This window comes from Zeugodacus cucurbitae, chromosome 5 (genome assembly GCF_028554725.1).
Source record: "Zeugodacus cucurbitae isolate PBARC_wt_2022May chromosome 5, idZeuCucr1.2, whole genome shotgun sequence".
Lineage (NCBI taxonomy): Eukaryota > Metazoa > Arthropoda > Insecta > Diptera > Tephritidae > Zeugodacus > Zeugodacus cucurbitae.
In genome coordinates, this window is record NC_071670.1 from 32,456,583 (window position 1) to 32,475,564 (window position 18,982).

At 39.7% G+C, this 18,982-nt stretch overlaps 2 protein-coding genes across 3 annotated transcripts in view; one reads left to right on the forward strand and one right to left on the reverse strand.

Annotated features, from left to right (window-relative positions):
• LOC105213949 (carbonic anhydrase-related protein 10) overlaps window positions 1-18,982 on the reverse strand; it is a 96,951-nt gene that overhangs the window by 50,744 nt on the left and 27,225 nt on the right. The window lies entirely within an intron of this gene.
• On the forward strand, window positions 2,248-4,671 carry LOC128922025 (piggyBac transposable element-derived protein 2-like). Of its 2 annotated transcripts, XM_054231308.1 has the most exons (3): window positions 2,248-2,600; window positions 2,678-3,439; window positions 3,495-4,671. In XM_054231308.1, exons 2-3 carry the CDS (start codon window positions 2,680-2,682, stop codon window positions 4,514-4,516), a joined length of 1,782 nt encoding a protein of 593 aa, XP_054087283.1. In that variant the 5' UTR covers window positions 2,248-2,600; window positions 2,678-2,679; the 3' UTR covers window positions 4,517-4,671. The 2 variants fall into 2 exon arrangements, with proteins under 2 accessions (XP_054087283.1, XP_054087282.1); XM_054231307.1 differs by having other exon boundaries at window positions 2,248-3,439.

An 18,982-nucleotide genomic window follows, 5' to 3' on the forward strand; every position in this document is an offset into this window, starting at 1 on the left:
CAGTGCTAAATTAAACCTAAACAAAACTGAAGAAATCAAAAAAGCAATTTTCAAGACATTAATTTAAGTGATGTTCTAAAGAATACAAAGAATCGGCCAATATGGACCATGCCATTGCTAATTTCTATGTGCGATACTGGCCGATCCCAAAACCAATTAATCGGTCGGACTCTACTTTGAAGTTATCTTCGATACCACTTTTTAGTTTGATATTCCATCACAAGTGTGCTCTGGTAAAGGAATCACTAGTGACCCCTGTCGAATAATTTTTGTACTTATCACTTGATTAGCCTTATTAACCAATTGGAATTATTTCAGCTGAAAGATACACATAATTTTAAAAAATTCGTTGTATACCAAAAATTAATTGATTACTACTAAAATCAATTTTATTTTCTAAATAAATATTTGATTTGCAATAATTTTAGTAGATGAATTTCTTTCAAGCAATAAATATTGACTTACATTGCGCACGTGGGCTGAATGTGATTCAGTGGAATAGACGAGCGGGTATGCCGCATTTAAAAAAAAAATTCAAGTGTTTTGTTGTAATGAGTGCGTAGACAAATGGCAAATGGGAATAGATAAAGATAGTGCCACAAAAAATATATTTGCATAGCGGTTATATTTGAAAACAACGAAGAAGATGAATGGATATACAACTCGAAGCAACGCAATAGTAATGCTACTTGAGTATTTCTTATTGTATTAATACCGCCTCTTGTATTTGTAGTATTTGCTAACACGCCACAATTGCGCGCTCATTTCTCTTACCACGTCAATCGTTTCGTAATTTGTTAACTTCCGCTTTAGCAAAAATACTATTCAGGTGACTACTTTGCTTTTTCGGCTTTGCGTGCTCGCAATTTAACTGCGAGGCACAATTGACAGTAACTTTGTTGTTGTTGTTGTTTTGTTGTTACTGCTGTGCATTGTTGTTGCAGCAATATGCCAACAAGTTGAAAGGAAAGTAATAACATTAGCGCAAGGTTTTCATTCGCTGATTTTTTCTATATTTCTATATGGTATATTCACTGAGATTTATGTTCAACGGTAGTTGCTGCTTACTTTCGTTAGCCGGTAAAGTGCATAAAATTTCATTCAATGACTCAGCGAATTTCCACGTGACTCCTAGAGCTACAAGCAGACACGCTGAGTGCCAGTACAGTTTTTCTACCATAACTGCCAATGTCGCAAAGAAATTTGTGTATTTTACTGATTCTGCTTCTTTCTCGCTTTCTTCAAATTTCATTGCTGCCTTTCGTGCGGTGCTGGCGCAGATAATCCTTTTATGCCAATCGTGCGCCTGTCAGAAGGTGTCGAAACGCATGTTGACGCTTGTCAAAGCGCATGAAATGCAATGAAATTTTGCTGAACCATGTTCCGGTTGTGCGCTCCTGCTGCTCCTGTTGCAAAGCTTTATTTAGTCAAAGTTGCTTTTAGAAATTACAAACTAAATTTAATTGCAACTACGCGCAGCCACTGAACTGAAGTGAGTCGTAGCGTTGCTTATTTGCAGTCAGACAACTTTCCGCATCATTAAGTTGGTTACATTACGGCAGATGAAATGCAAATAAAGTGATTTAACGAACACAAGTTTAAAGCACAGGAATTGGCAAAGGCAAAAAATTTTACTGAAAACTAAACCAGGTGAATAAATTAGTTTCGCAAAAAAATGTTGGTCAATAAAACACACTCCTTCCATTCACTGCGCACCGGCCGAATGTGCCGAATATGCTGCTTTGACAGAGTGCAGTCATTCGTATGCGCAGTTAAATGCAAAGTTAAGCTGCGAATATTCGAAAAAAATAAAAAAAAAAAAAAATAGTAGCGACTGCCCACAACACCAGCGCCAACATCAGCTCGCTTGCGCAGCGGCAAATGCTTTGAAAAACACATTAATGTCGGCATATCAACACCAACAGCACCGCATTCACCGCTCGGCAACCGACCGAACTCTGCCTTTTGCAGCCAAAAGCGCAGCTTATTCACACTAAGCACTAACAATGTTGTTGTAGCGCCTTGGCGGCTGCCGCTTCACCAAAGCAGCACTTAATTAAGTTAATTTACTGCGTCTGCACTCGAGCTCCACGTCAAAGCATCCGTAACACCTTGCACGCCCTCACCACCCCCGGCGCAGCACATACATATTTATACGCATACATTGCACACGCACACACACACACAGCCGAGTACCGTTTTGTCGGCAATTGCGGCCACTGCTTTAGTTGTGGGCGTTTGCAGCTTAACCCTTTCGACCCCAATGTTGCCTGAGGGCAATTTCGCTAGTTCATAGGCCTACCACCAGCGTTATTTTTGTTTTTGTTTATTGAACCGATATGATAACGGTAGTCTTATGAGTCAGCACGTGGTGTGATCAAAAAAAAAATCACTAGTAAATCATTTAGCAAAGCAATTTGATAAAGACTGCAGCAGTGTCGGCGAAAATTTATTTCTGCATGAAGGAGAACATTTTTAAAAGAGAGAATTTTTTAAATAATTGTAACAAAAATTATCAATCTGTAAATGAACTACTTTTCAGCGATTGTTAAGTGAAATATTTTTGCAAGAAAATTTCTTTAGTTTTAAACCAACATCAGGTGAGTAATTTTTACATATGCGAAGTTGCTTGTGAGCAACTTTGGGCAATTGTGGTATAAAATTTCCATGACTTTAGTTATGAGGCCTCAAGATAAAGGTTTGTCAAATGAGGACGTACAACGAATTTTAAACTTCGATTGGGATGTTTCAACTGATGAAGAAAGTGGTGATGAGATAGAGGATGTGTCTGCAGTGCTGGAGCAGAATTTGCAAGGGATTATGGAAAGAGGGGAAAGCATAGAAATCGGACTTCTTGACAATATAATTACGGAAGACAACGAGCATGAATCTTGTTCTAGTGAAGGGTTTTGCATTGAAAAAATTGATTCGAAGGCATTAAAATGGAGATCAAAGCCATTTGAAGCTCCTGAAAGTGTATGGAAGGCAGATGTCGACTTGGAAATTCACGACGTCATGATGCCCGTAGAATATTTTTCACAATTTTTTGACTGTCGTGCTATTGATTTGATCACGCAGCAAACTGATTTGTATGGACTTCAAGAACTGGGCCTTGAACTTAAATGTACCAGTGTAGAAATAAGACGATATATTGGTACTCTACTGTACTTAGGTGTTTTAAAACTACCCCAATTTAAAATGGCATGGTCTCAAAATATTAAGCTTACCGCTATAACAGATTCAATACCTCGTAATAGATTTGACAAAATTAAACAGTGTTTACATTTTAATGATAACAGCAAGCAGCCTAAAAAAGAAGATTTAAATTATGACAAGCTATACAAGATACGTCCACTGCTCGATATCATCAGAGAAAACTTCAATAAACTTCCTCAAGAAGAACATCAAAGCGTTGATGAGCAAATAATTGCGTTCAAAGGTATGTGCTTACACATGTGTTGTATCCGTATTTTTGTTGTTACTTTTGCTTACAGGACGATCAACGTACAAACAATACAATCCAGCTAAGCCTCACAAATGGGGGTTGAAAATGTTTACGCGTGCTGGAACGTCTGGACTTGTATATGATTTCACGCTGTATGTTGGTGAAGGCACCTGTCAATCATATGGATTGGGACTTTCCTCGGATATAGTTCTCTATTTAGCGAAAACTATTCCCAAACACAAGAACTTCAAACTTTATTTTGATAACTGGTTTACATCAGTAAGCCTTCTGATTGCATTGAAGGAAATGGGCATATTCGCCACTGGTACTATACGTAAAAATCGAATAAGCAACTGCCAGTTACTTTCAGAAGCGGAACTCAAAAAACGTGGAAGAGGATCTTATGACATGAAATGTGAAACCAATCATAATATTGTATGTGTAAGGTGGTTTGACAATAAGCCGGTCCAACTTATATCATCGCATATAAGTCATGAACCAGTTGGCATTTGCAAACGTTGGAACCCAAAAGAAAAAACACACGTAGATGTCCAAAGACCTGCGATAGTTGCTAACTACAACAAAGGCATGGGAGGTGTGGATCTAGCGGACATGTTGATGGAACTTTATAAAGTTAACCACCGCTCAAGGAAGTGGTATATACGAATTTTTTATTGGTGTCTGGGAACGTCTGTTACAAATGCGTGGCTGCTTTATAGAAAACATTTAAATTTGCTTCATCCGAAACAGAAACACATTCCCCTAATAAAATTTCAACTGGAAATTGCTGATGCCCTTCTGCAATCTACGTCTTCTGCAGTTTCTATGCAAAGAAAGCGAGGCAGACCGTCCAACGCAGAGAGGAATGATAGCGATACGAAAAAGTACAGATTCCAGCCGAACCCTCCAGAAACGAAACGATATGATAAGACGGAACATTGGGTAGTATTCGGTGAAAAAGGGCGCTGCAGGTTGTGCAAGACAGGAACTCCAATGTCCAAATGTCTTAAATGTAAGGTCCATCTTTGCTGCAATAACAATAAAAACTGTTTTTTGTCTTTTCATACCTAATTTTTCCCCAATAAATAAAATAAAATGCGATTAGAAAAAAAAAATATTAATAAATTCTATACCACCATTGCCCAACGTTGCTCACAGGCAACATTCTGTAGCGCTCAAACGGGTGGGAGTGGCGAGTTGAAAATTTTACTATACCTTTCTAGAATAAATATAATGAGATTAAAACTAAAAAAAAATTTTAAGATTACAGGAAGAAAATCGGGGTCGAAAGGGTTAAGTGCGTTCCACCAAGTGGCAGTTCGGACATTCAACATTTCGTTACACTTCTTCGCAAGTTCGTTTATTTACTATCTCTACTTGGTGCTTTTTCCACCGACCGCTTACTCACACACACCTATATCTCTACTTTGCTTAATGTCAACACTTTTTCAGGCTCAATTGCATGTGCAGGTGTATTGTTGTTGCTCGTTGATGGTGACGGGTGGGAAAGGGACAGCTTCAAGTTGCTGACATCTTTGTTTTTGGTTTCTGTCTGTTATCTTTTCACAATTTCCAGCTTAATTATTCTTTTTCGTTCTCTTTTCCTTAATTTATTTGAATTTTCGCAGCCGCTTGTGTTGGTATAGTATATATCAAAGATGCCGGATTTTATTTTATTTTGCGCTAGAGTTATCTATCTGGTTACATGACGAGGTCTTTGCTAGCACTACATGAGCCACATTATTAAACTTATAGCGTTTTCGAGGAATAGGAAAATTGGTTGGAGTCAAGACAGCAGAGGAGCAAAATGTGTAGATCTAATACAACTTTTTTCGGAATTGATTAATAATCATTCAACATTTTATAAATATTTTTCAAGACTGAACTAAGCATTGCCAATTTCCCTTACAAACATTTATGTAAACAATAAAACTTTTACCAGCCAGATAAGTATGTATGAAATAAAAAGCACAATATAGAATAAACAAAGTTCCTACTTCTAAATGTGGACTTTCGGAAACGGGTATAGATAGAGCAGTTCTGGTAAATCGCAGAAAAAATAATTCGGCCTAGCGAATTTCTTTATACGCGTGTAATTACGATAACTAGCTACACTAATTATAATTGCAAAAGTCCTAAACAGTAAGTTGCGTAACATGCATAACTCGTTAGGTTAGGTGGGTTTCAGAATTTGAAAGAAATTGTATTTTCAATTAAACAGTTCAGCATATCAAAGATACATATTTAAATAGTATTTTGTGAAATTTTCATTTAAAAATTCCGAAAACTCAGCCGTTGGTACCTTATCTCCCATTACGTGTCCAAAACAAGCACAGCATAATTCATACATGGTCTTCATCATCATCATCATGCATCGAGACGCATTTGCAGACAAAAGAAGAAAGAGGCCGTAATGCGTGAGTATGAAGAGTTTGAGAAGCTGGCCGACAGAGTCAATGCTCGAAAATTTTGTGAAAAATGTAAGCGACTTAACGAAGGTTTCAAGACCGGAGCATCCTCTTGTAGAGACCAAGGTAGTAATCTGGTAACCGATGTCCAAGACATACTGGGATTATGGAGGAATCACTTCTCCGACTTTCTAAATGGCTGTGGAAGTACAACACCAGGAGATGGCGATCCTGATTACCCAATCGATGGCGATGGAACAAATGTTCCATTACCCGACCATGAAGTAATTCGAATAGCAATTATGCGCCTGAAGAACAACAAAGCGGCGGGGGCCGATAGATTTCCGGCCGAGCTATTCAAATACGGCGGCGAAGAGCTGATAAGTTGCATGCATCAGCTTCTTTGCAGAATATGGTCGGAAGAAAGCATCTCGGAAGAAGTCATACCTGAAGATTGGATTCTCAGTGTGCTCTGCCCAATCCATAAAAAGGGAGATGCCACAATCTGCGCCAATTGCCGTGGGATATGTCTCCTAAATATCGCCTATAAGGTTCTATCGAGCGTACTGTGTGAAAGATTAAAGCCCACCGTCAACAAACTGATTGGACCTTATCGGTGTAGCTTTAGACCTGGAAAATCCACAATTGACCAGATATTCACCATGCGCAAACAGGGGCTACTTTGGACTGAGTAGGTAATTTGAAAAGTAAAGTCCACTCTCGACGAACCAAAATCAAACTCTACAAGTCCTTCACCATTCCCGTCTTGCTTTATGGTGCAGAAGCTTGGACTATGTCAACATCAGATGAGACGACACTTGGGAGTTTTCGACAGGAAAATTTTGCGCAAAATTTACGGTCCTCAGAGCATTGGCAACGGCGAATACCGCAGACGATGGAATGATGAGCTGTACGAGTTATACGAAGACATTGACATAGTTCAGCGAATAAAAAGACAGCGGCCACCCTGGCTAGGTCATGTTGTCCGAATGGACGAAAACACTCCAGGCCTGAAGGACGCCGAGGAAGGGGAAGGCCTCCACTCCGGTAGAGGGACCAGGTGGAGAGCGACCTGGTACACTTGGGATCTCCAACTGGCACCGAACTGCGAGGGAAAGAAAGGTGTGGCGCGCTATCATCGATTCTACTATAACCGTAACATACAAAACCAATAATATTTCGATAGTTCATAGATAAATCTCGTTAAACATATTGTTAATTAATAAAACCAACAAAAAGTTTTTTTTAAAGTTCGAAATATTGAAATCCAGCCTTTAATAAAAAAGTGGATTTAAAAGTTTATTGAACAATATTTTATATTAGAAAGGTAATGATTGAAGAAATTTAACAATATTATAATTATCTTTAGAGATCAAAACTTGACCATCAAACATATATACGCGTAGCTTTAAATTTGTGAGTGAGAAATTGCGGCTTCAGATATGTTTAATTGGCGTTTCTTAAATAATGTTAGATACCTTTTTATATTAGTTACGAAATAGAATATTAAATTGATATTTGACAATTTTGTTTATTCCTCAATTGAAACTGCTGCAACAATTCTTTATTTTAATTGTGCTAACAATCTATTAGGCATTCACAATTGCTACCATAAAACTGCACCCAACAAAAATAAACACTTTTAAATTTTTACTACCACAATTATCTGTAGCTCCTTTTCCTAATAACTGTCAATAACATTTGGATATGGCAAAGTATATGGTAAAGTACACAGGCGGCAACACAATCGCAAAAAGCCATAAACTATAAAAGTTTCATTGTGGCAAAGTGTCATTTTAATTTCCTGCAATATGCGAAATGACAAATGCTGACAACAACAACATCGACCAAACACACCCACATACACGCCCATAAACGCCCACGAAGGCAAAAATGACAACAATATCCATATCACACACAAACATATACAATAATTGAGGGTATAGCAGCAATTTGCAATAAGTGACAAAATATCAGTGAAAGAGAAACGTCGCAGTGAAAAGGAAGTCCGCTACGGCTTGTCATTACACTTGACAAACCAAACAAACAACGGCGGAGCCACGAACTAAACTAACCGGCTCTTTGAGTCAGTTAACACATAAACAAACAACAACAAACACACAGATAAATAAACAATTGGCACACCCACATGACAGTTTTGTGTGACGGCAACAACATTCGAGGACACCGGCGACAAAATATCACTGCAGACTGGTACCACAAACATATATACGCACATGCAAACAAGAAAATAAAGTAAATAACGAATTTGATTATCTCTCTGTGGTGAGCTGGCGACGAACGCCGAACGGGTGAACCCAAACCAAACAAATAGTGAAAGGCAGCGATGTGAAGGTGTGGCGCCGCTGACGAAGTTGAATAAAAAAAGTAAACGTTTAACCTGAAATGACAAATATGTGAACGGGGTGGGTTGATGGACGAAAACTGCCAAAGCAATAGCATGCTTTTAGGCGTGAAACATAATAGCCATCATAAAGTTGTTAGCAATTTGCGAAAAATGGCTCCGGATCACAGCTTATATATATATATTTGGCGTAGGAACCGCTTTAAGCGATTATAGCCGAATCCACCAGAGCGCGCCACTCATTCCTCCTTTTTGCTTTTTGGCGCCAACTGGAAACACCAAGTGAAGCCAGGTCACTTTGCACTTGGTCTTTCCACCGGAGTGGAGCTCGTCCTCTTCCGCGGCTTCCTCCAGCGGGTACTGCATCGAATACTTTCAGAGCTGGAGTGTTTTCTTCCATCCGTACAACATGACCTAGCCAGCGTAGCCGCTGTCTTTTTATTCGCTGAACTATGTCAATGTCGTCGTATAAATCGTACAGCTCATCGTTCCATCGTCTGCGGTATTCGCCGTTGCCAATGTTTAGAGGACCATAAATCTTGCGCAAAACCTTTCTCTCGAAAACCGCAAGAGTCGTCTCATCGGATGTTGTCATCGTCTACGCTTCAGGACGGGAATAATGAGCGACTTATAGAGTTTGATTTTGGTTCGTCGAGAGAGGACTTTACTTTTCAATTGCCTACTCAGTCCAAAGTACCACCTGTTGGCAAGAGTGATTCTGCGTTGGATTTCAAGGCTGACATTGTTGGTGTTGTTAATGCTGTTTCCCAGATAAACGAAATTATCTACAACTTCAAAGTTATGACTGTCAACAGTGACGTGGAAGCCAAGACGCGAGTGCGCTGACTGTTTGTTTGATGACAGGAGATATTTCGTCTTGTCCTCATTCACCACCAGACCCATACGTTTCGCTTCTTTATCTAGTCTGGAAAACGCAGAACAAACGGCGCGGTTGTTGCTTCCGATGATATCAATATCATCGTCATACGCTAGGAGCTGTACACTCTTGTAGAAGATTGTACCCTCTCTATTTAGTTCTGCAGCTCGTATTATTTTTCCAGCAATAGATTGAAGAAGTCGCACGATAGTGAGTCACCCTGTCTGAAGCCTCGTTTGGTATCGAACGGCTCGGAGAGGTCCTTCCCGATTCTGACGGAGCTTTTGGTGTTGCTCAACGTCAGCTTACATAGCCATATTAGTTTTGCAGGGATACCAAATATAGACATCGCGGCATAAAGGCAGCTCCTTTTCGTGCTATCAAAGCCAGCTTTAAAATCGATAAAAAGATGGTGAGTATCGATTCTTCTCTCTCGGGTCTTTTCCAAGATTTGGCGCATTGTGAATATCTGGTCAGTTGTCGATTGTCCAGGTCTAAAGCCACACTGATAAGGTCCAATCAGTTCGTTGACGGTGGGCTTTAGTCTTTCACACAATACGCTCGACAAAACCTTATATGCGATATTGAGGAGACTTATACCACGGTAGTTGGCGCAGATTGTGGGGTCTCCCTTCTTACGGATTGGGCAGAGCACACTAAGATTCTAATCGCCAGGCATGCTTTCTTCTGACCATATTCTACAAAGAAGCTGATGCATGCACCTTATCAGTTCTTCGCCGCCGTATTTGAATAGCTCGGCCGGTAATCCATCGGCCCCCGCAGCTTTGTTGTTCTTCGAGGGTAATGGAACATCTATTCCATCGTCATCGATTGGGGAATCGGGTTCGCCATCTCCTGGATTTGTACTCTCACTGCCATTCAGCAGGTCGGAGGAGTGTTCCCTCCATAATCCCAGTATGCCCTGGACATCGGTTACCAGATTACCACCTTGGTGTCTACATGAGGATGCTCCGGTCTTGAAACCTTCGTTAAGTCGCTTCATTTTTTCATAAAATTTTCGAGCATTCCCTCTGTCTGCCAGCTTTTCAAGCTATTCATACTCACGCATTTCGGCCTCTTTCTTTTTATATCTGCAAATGCGTCTCGCTTTCCTCTTCAGTTCTCGATATCTATCCCACCCCGAACGTGTTGTGGTCGATCGCAACGTTGCGAGGTAGGCAGTCTGTTTTCTCTCCACTGCGGAACGACAATTCTCATCGTACCAGCTGGTTTTTTGGCGTTGCCGGAGACCAATTGTTTCGGCTACAGCGGTGTGCAATGAGTTTGAGATGCCGTTCCACAGTTCCCTTATATCGAGATGCTGATGAGTGCTCTCAGAGAGCAGGAGTGCAAGTCGAGTAGAAAATCGTTCGGCTGTCGGTTGTGATTGCAGCTTTTCGACGTCGAACCTTCCTTGTGTTTGTTGACGGGCGTTCTTTGCTGCACAGAGGCGAGTGGGTATCTTTGCTGCTTCTAGATAATGGTCCGAGTCAATGTTTGGTCCTCGGAGCGTACGCACGTCTAAAACACTGGAGACATGTCTTCCGTCTATCACAACGTGATCGATTTGATTGCGCGTGTTTCGATCAGGGGACAGCCACGTTGCTTGATGAATTTTTTTATGCTGGAATCTGGTACTACAGACAACCATAATTCGGGCCCCAGCGAAGTCGTTCAGCCTCAGGCCGTTTGGCGATGTTTCGTCATGGAGGCTGAATTTTCCGACTGTTGTGCCAAAGACACCTTCTTTACCCACCCTGGCGTTAAAATCGCCAAGCACGTTTTTTACATCGTGGCGGGGGCAGCGCTCATAGGTGCGTTCTAGGCGCTCATAGAAAGCATCTTTGGTCACATCGTCCTTCTCTTCCGTTGGGACGTGGGCGCAAATCAGCGATATGTTGAAGAACCTCGCTTTGATGCGGATTGTGGCAAGACGTTCATCCACCGGGGTGAATGCCAGGACTCGGCGACGGAGTCGCTCTCCCACCACAAATCCAACACCAAATTTGCGCTCCTTTATATGGCCGCTGTAGTAGATGTCACAAGGACCCACCTTCTTCCGTCCGTGTCCCGTCAATCGCACTTCTTGGATGGCGATGATGTCAGCCTTTAGTTGTATGAGGACATCAACCAGAGGGGCAGAGGCACCTTCCCAATTAAGAGTCCGGACATTCCAGGTGCATGCCCTCAAATCATGATCCTTAGTACATTTGCAGGGGTCGTCATCAAAAGGGGGTTTTCTCATCCGAGGCTCGGTGTTTGATCACAGCTTGGGATCATAAAAATGGTTATATGTTGAACCATACCATACTCATTACACTGATGACATTGCAAGGTTACAGCTTTACATTTTTGTGTTCTCGCACAGAAAATTTAATCGAATTTCATGAATCCGAAGAACGTAGATTGTGATGAACTCAATTGAAATATCAGCGGGGTTTCAAAATATAAAGATTCTCATAGAAATTTAAATCTAATATTAAAATTTTCGATTCGGTGTTGGCTAATTGAAGCACTAGGAGCAAATAAATTAAATCAATTTGGTAAGAGGTTGATAAGATGATTATTATTGTCATGTGTAGTGGATTGATTTTTAGACTTCTGATTTTCGTGAAGAAATAAATGCATATAATTTAGTATTATGGTTAAGAATTTAGTTTTTAAGATAAGGACTTTCCAATGGGTTTTAAATATGATTTCGGACAAGTGGCCGCCAAGGCTGGCTATAATATATTCCAGGCGGGAGGCCCAATTGTGGACCACTTTTTGCAGCAATTGAGGCCGTATGTTTGCAACAAAAATTCCAGTAACAGCTATTAAAAAGACCGACTTTCCGTCATGTTTTGGGAACGTTTTGCTGCAGCTGGAGTAAGAATCCTTGTCCCAATCAACGGAATAATGAATTCCAAGAAATATATTGATATTTTAGGAAAAAAATTTAATCAAAGTGAAAATTGGAGTGGATTATGGGGTGGATATCGCTGGAAACTCGCCTTTGGATCTTGTACTACTGCCCATTTTACTTAAAACCAACACCGTAAAGCCCTGATTATACCCAATTGAAAATTTATGGCCTATCCCAAACCCTACGCACAACCGCATAAGCGGGTTTCGCCTTCTCACTTTAGCTCGTCTCCAAACGGATGTCTATTATCTACCCAGAGGATACTTGGTCTAAGACCGGAAGTCGTGAGCTGCTTGAGCCACATGTAAAAGAATCGTTCCTGGCCACTCCCAAGTGAATGACAGTCAGAAGCTTTCCTCACTTACGTGAACTTCTACATATGACTCCATCCTCCTGGAAGGACCTCTCCGAGCCGTTCGATACCAGACGAGGTTTCAGACAAGGTGACTCACTCTCATGTGATTTCTTTAACCTGATGCTGGAGAAAATAATACGAGCTGCAGAGCTAAATAGAGAAGGTACAATCTTCTATAAGAGTGTACAGCTACTGACGTACGCCGATGGTATCGATATCATTGGAAACAACACCCGCGCCGTTAGTTCTGCTTTTTCCAGATTGGATAAGGATGCGAAGCGTATGGGTCTGGTGGTGAACGTGGACAAGACGAAATATCTCCTGTCGTCAAACAAACAGTCGGCGCATTCGCGTCTTGGCTCCCACGTCACTGTTGACAGTCATAACTTTGAAGTTGTAGATAATTTCGTCTACCTGGGAACCAGCATTAACAGCAATAACAACGTCAGCCTGGAAATCCAACGCAGAATCACTCTTGCCAACAGGTGCTACTATGGACTAAGTAGGCAATTGAAAAGTAAAGTCCTCTCTCGACGAACAAAAACCAAACTCTACAAGTCTCTCATCATTCCCGTCCTACTTTACGGTGCAGAAGCGTGGACGATGTCAACATCCGATGAGACGGCACTAGGAGTTTTCGACAGAAAGGTTTTGCGGAAGATTTATGGTCCCTTACGCATTGCCAACGGCGAATACCGCAGACGATGGAACGATGAGCTGTATGTGGTATTCGACGACATAGACATAGTCCAGCGAATAAAAAGACAGCGGCTACGCTGGCTAGGTCATGTTGTTCGAATGGATGAAAGTGCTCCAGCTCTGAAAGTATTCGATGCAGTATCCGCTGATGGAAGCCGAGGAAGAGGGAGACCTCCACTTTGATGGAAGGACCAGGTGGAGAGGGACCTGGCTTCGCTTGGAATAACCAATTGGCGCCAAACTGCCAGAAGGAGGGATACGTGTTTTGGACTCGGCTATAACCGCGTAAGCGGTGTCTACACCAGTCAAGAGGTAGTATTGATTATACATAGGTATCAGTTAGGGGTGTACCAATACGGATTTTGCATATGTTTATGCTATAATTTCAGTTTTTGTGTAAATATTATTTACTTTCATATAATAATCAATACATTTGGCATTATGCAGTCATCTTTCATCCAAATCTAGATTTTATATTCAAATTTTGAAAATTTATATTTTCGCTGAAAAAATAGTATACGAATACGGATTTTGCATACCGTATGTAACCTCTTTAAAGTGCTGACTACATATACATTGTATGGGTATTCTATTTTTGATGTAACCAAAATAAAGTTATACATAATATGTTTGCGCTTAGTGCACTTCAACATCAATATCGCAAGATAAACCCTTTCGGCAGGTCGGGATAGGTCGTCATTAAAAAGTAATTTCACTTATGTACGCATTGCGATGTCTGAAACTGGATTTCCATATGCGTATGCGTTTGTTGATGTGTGCGTGTGTGTTTTCATTTTTGTTGACAATTCACATTGCTGAACATCCTGTTGATGCCTTAACTCTACACATGTTAGTAGTATTAGCATATGTGTAAGTAGGCGAGCAAACGACAGCTGATGACAGCAGTAGAGAAGAGTAAAGAGGAGAATAAGAAAAACAATGTGGGAAGAGAAACACATCAGTGGCATGGAACCTTCAATCAGTGTCAGCAACATGCTTCTACTGCGATTTGCCTCACCCGTTCACATTTTAATTTCGTTTGCAACACATAGCGTGTTCCAATGACGCCACACCTTGTCTACAACTTTGAAATATATCAAGTTATATTTAATGTGCGTGTGAATGTATGCTACATGTTTAAAGTTGACTGAACACGCCTTTGCTAAGTGCTCGCTTCTCGGAACTTAATGGGCTTCTGTATACCGTATAACCCTCCCGTTAGGGTTTCGGTTTTTCGCATTCTTTGTTATTATTGAATTTCATTTATTTGTAATATTCATTTTTCATGCGAAAGTTTACTGCATACACAAGTTGTCTTGTTGGTTGAAATAATGGCATTTCAATTACTCAAATGCAAAGTGCTTTGGCATAAAAACTGGAGCTCGCCATATGCAACAAGCAGCCGAAACGAAATGAAATTCAAGTTGCCAACGAAATACTCGTAAAAGTGCAACAAGCAGAAATCGAAATGTATCCGTAGCCGTACACATACGCTGACACATAAGTGTATGGGCAACAACAATTTCTCCCACAGCCGCTTTTACCGTTTCCTATTACTTTATGACAACGAAACAGCACTGCGAAGCAGCCACACAGAGCCGCTTAAATAGCAACAGTTATGGTTGCAATAAAAGGAATTATGTTCGTCCTTATGTTACGGCGTATAAAAAATACGCCAACGAAATTCAAGTCCAAGCTCGTTGTACTCACTTTTATCGCATTTCTGAGTGAGCGGCAAAAAATGCAAATGTTTGTTGCCCTGTCGTTTTGCCGTGCAGTTGTTAAAATACGATTTGATATTTCCGGTTATGTGTTGGTTTTTGCATCTACAATTTTTGCCCCTACTTTGCGCCTTCCCTTCGGTATATCATCTTTTTTGCCTTCTTGGTATACGGTTGGCCCGCGTATCCGCAAGTGTAGCAAGTTGTATTTGCCAACCTTTTACCCCTGGCAAGAACTTACTGTTTGCCTGTCGTCTCAGCCCGTTTTTATTTGCCTGCAGTTGTAAAGTGACAGCTTTAGTAGCAGCTATGGAAAAGAAAGTTTTCTGCAAAGCGTATAAATAAATTGGATTTATTTCACGCGATTTATTTATGAATTTGTAATGTGATATTTTTAGCATCGGAGGTAGTGCAATTGTGAAAGTGCCGCAAAATGTGTTTGAAGAAAAATATATGTATTTTTTTGTCAAAATCATTCATTAAAGAAATATAAATCATATTGTTCGTTGACATAAAAGATTCCATAGTTTAAGGTGTGGAGTTGAAAAAATAAGCAAACTGGAAATTAATTTACTTTATATAATAGTATATGTTAGTTTACAGCGCACTCATAAATTCATAAACCCGACTTAGACCGACAATCTACGTCTGTAAATAGAAATTCCAAGTGCAGATTTGTCATGTCTAGAATTAAACAGAGTCCATAGATGTTGATGATTAAATAACAAAATCAAGTTTGACCTAGTATTTATTACAAAATTTTAAAACAATTTTTCCAATATTTTTTTCTTGCCATTATCAGTCCATAATTTAGATATGAGGCAAATCAGATTACCTCGAGGTTTCCGTTTCACGCATTTTTACAAATTTCAATAGTAGGGAAAGGAACCCTGGCCGAAGAACTGGTAAACCTCAGCTATCAACACCAGTACTTAGGTCAATGGAGCTCACCTCGAGGTTACTAAATTCGCAAAGAGAGCATAACATATCTATTGTAAGGGACCGATTGAGTGGGAAAACAACGAAACCTCAGTTTTGTAGATCGGTAAGCTGAGACCAGTAATGATGCAAAGAGACAAGCGGTTCTTGTGTCGTTCAACGATAAAATGATTAACCTAATCTTATCGCCATCCTCGAACATACGGGTCTAGACTGATATGACTCCATTTCAAAATGGAGGATTCCTAAGTGAATGATTTGTCCCAAACATGCAGTATAAAATGACTAAAAATTTAATCAAATTTCCTTTCAGTGTATCTATCTTAGAATTATTAGAACTCTGCTTATAATATTTTATAATCCATTTGTCCTATAAATAAATGCATATCAGCAAACACTGTTGTATAAAGTAAGCCTTAAAACGGTAAAAAATAGCTATTAAGTAGTTATAATTTTTTGTATCTAACTCTCCTTGCTTATAAACGTCATTACACAACATTTTATCTTATTACCTTTTACTTTGAATGAAGTACAAATGATTCCAAATCTTCCACTTTCATTAGTTGTCAACGATAATACTCTCTTGACAAATGTTAACTCATTCAAAGAAATATTCAGCCCGATTTCGAGCATGAAATTGCTTCAACAATCAAATGCGCAATAATTTGCTGCAACAACTAACCCACTTCTGCTAATTAACTGCCGTCATTTTGTATTATCCCTTTGGATTATTGCAACTCGTGCATTGTAACTCCCAGTGCGGTCATCTCTTACAACAATATAAATGTAAGTGAGCAGAAAAATACAGTAAAGAAAGACCACGAATTTCGTAGAAGCTGCGCTAAAACGAATTGTCAGGTGCAAAACCCTTTTTAATAAAAAATCATTACGGATAAGTTGCAGTTCTGGATACTTAATACAGTTGAATGCGCCGAACCAAAACTGCCAGTATATTTATGGAGAGCTGCAAGCTTCCACTGAAAGCTCGATGAAAGCTTTAAACTATTTTATGGAAAACGAGAAGAAAAGGATAATTATGTCATTAATAGACTCACCTACTTTAAAAAAATATTCTTCTTAACGGAGAAGTTCTTCCGTAATTTTGTTTGGAGAAACTTTTTCTATAATTGTTAACCTCCTCATACTTTGAATTCGCTGCAAGCGTGCTTTTTGAAATCGCAGACAGCCATACTGGAGCTCTATGTGTCATACACGTCCCCGGAAGTATTTTCTTAGTATAGCGGCAGGTTTTGTACACAATGTGCATACAGAACAAGAAAATGGCCGTTATGTATGCGCAACTAAAATGTACATTTGTCACCAATGTTTCATACCGACTTCGGCGCTACTTCAATTTATCCGCTGTTGGAGGTTTCACTCAACTTCTTGTATTCATTTCACTTCCACCTGCATTGTTAATCTTTGTTTGTTGTTTTACTTCCAACAGTTACAGGTATGATTGTCTCTGTTATTGCCGGCTGGGCTACCGCTATTTACCGAGCTCGCGTTGCTCCAACAACAACTAGGTGACCATTGTTGCTTGTCTCCTAGTTTCGCAGACATTTTTGACCTGTATTGCTTCTCGTAATTCTTCGACCATTGTCTACGGCAGAAATGACACCAGCGACAATAGCAACAATAACAGTGACAGTAACAGCGCGACCAGCCAGCAACCAACAGCGGCGATAGTTGTTGATCGCCTTTCACAACAGCGAATGCATTCAAAGCAAGCTTATTCTGCATTGAAGACTGGCAGGGCCGACGGGCAGGCGAAAGTGCAAACAACTTACAAACTGCAGAGCGATTGCAGCAACAACAACAACAATGCCATAAGGCAACAACAAGCGTTCTCGTACAACATGACAACGAACATGCCGGCATACAACGGTACAATTAAATATACACTTACAAAAACAACAACTTAAGTCAACACAAACAAATCAATGTCAGTGAAAATTTTCGCTTAATCCTGACATTCTTCTTCTGCGGCACGCTGTGGCTCCCTACTACAAGAGCGGAGCAGCACTACACTTCTTCACCTCTGGCTTCATATTGTTTATCGCAACTCTTATTTGTTGTTGCTATGGTTTCAGTAATCGTTTCAGTGCATTGTTATTGTAAATTCCCCGGCTTTTGACAAATTAGGGGAAGTGCAATTTGATGCAATCTCATCCTGTACTCAACTTACTACACTCAACTTGAACCCATTCCGGTCTATGCAGCTCCGTTCAGTTAACTCAAGTGAGCAGAACTCTCACTACTCTCCGTACAAGCATATAATATCTGGGCTACATTTATATGTACTTATAAAGCTGTAATCTTGTACTATACAACAATAATAATAAGCAATTCCAATAACATTCACAAAGATTAAATGGCGTAACGACAAAAGGGAAAACAGATTAATATAATGAAGGAGGGACATGAACGAAGACTTGATTGCACTCTCGGACGGAAAGTGAAATTAGCCAAGTACTTGAATATTTTATGGCATTCCTTGTGTGCGTGCAGGAAATATGAAATAATTAATGTGCGAATTCTAATGATAATGGAAATTGTTTTGCTGAAATTTTGGCTATATGCAAGCAGTTACAAATTATTGACATAGCCAGTATGTACATTTCGAATATTTAATGGTAAATAACAACACGCTTTACATTTCAATTATATTGTGTTGGACTGAAGTAAAACTTACAGATTTAATAATAACAACTATTTGAAAGGTGAAGAAACTGTTTTTTTTAATATTTCTTTATTTATTGAATCTGCTTTGTTTAAATCCTGAACGGAGGATTTAAGCTTCCTTTCAGCCGAAAGCCTGCGTACTTTAGTTTATTTAATAATTTGTTTATTACGTAAGCTTTAATAAAATAAAAAAAAAATCCTAAAAATAAGTATTAAAATCAAAATCTATTTACAACTAAGTAAGCTCAAGAATGTGTTTGAGCTTTTTTGGTAGAACGTTGCTCTTTAGTAGGCAGGTAGATCTTCTTTTTAAAGGTGTTTGGTTGCAGGAATGTACCAAGGCATTTGGCAATGGGTTTGGATGTTCACGAAGTTTAGAAATATATTTCTTTCTGCTGTCCTCTATTCCCTTCTTTACCATAGGAATATCAAGATCCCTATGGATATTTTCATTACGCATGTACCATGGTGAACCAGTTATTGTTCCAAGCATTTTAAATTGGAATCTCTGAATTATATCAATGTTGGTTGCACAGGTCGTACCCCACAGTTGAATACCATACATCCAAATCGGTTTTATTAT

Bases quoted from the DNA above. Each gene is read 5' to 3' on its own strand.
- LOC128922025 (XM_054231307.1), top strand. From the start codon at position 2,668: ATGACTTTAGTTATGAGGCCTCAAGATAAAGGTTTGTCAAATGAGGAC. The intron at 3,440-3,494 runs GTATGTGCTTAC...TTTTGCTTACAG, and splicing joins GCAAATAATTGCGTTCAAAG to GACGATCAACGTACAAACAA.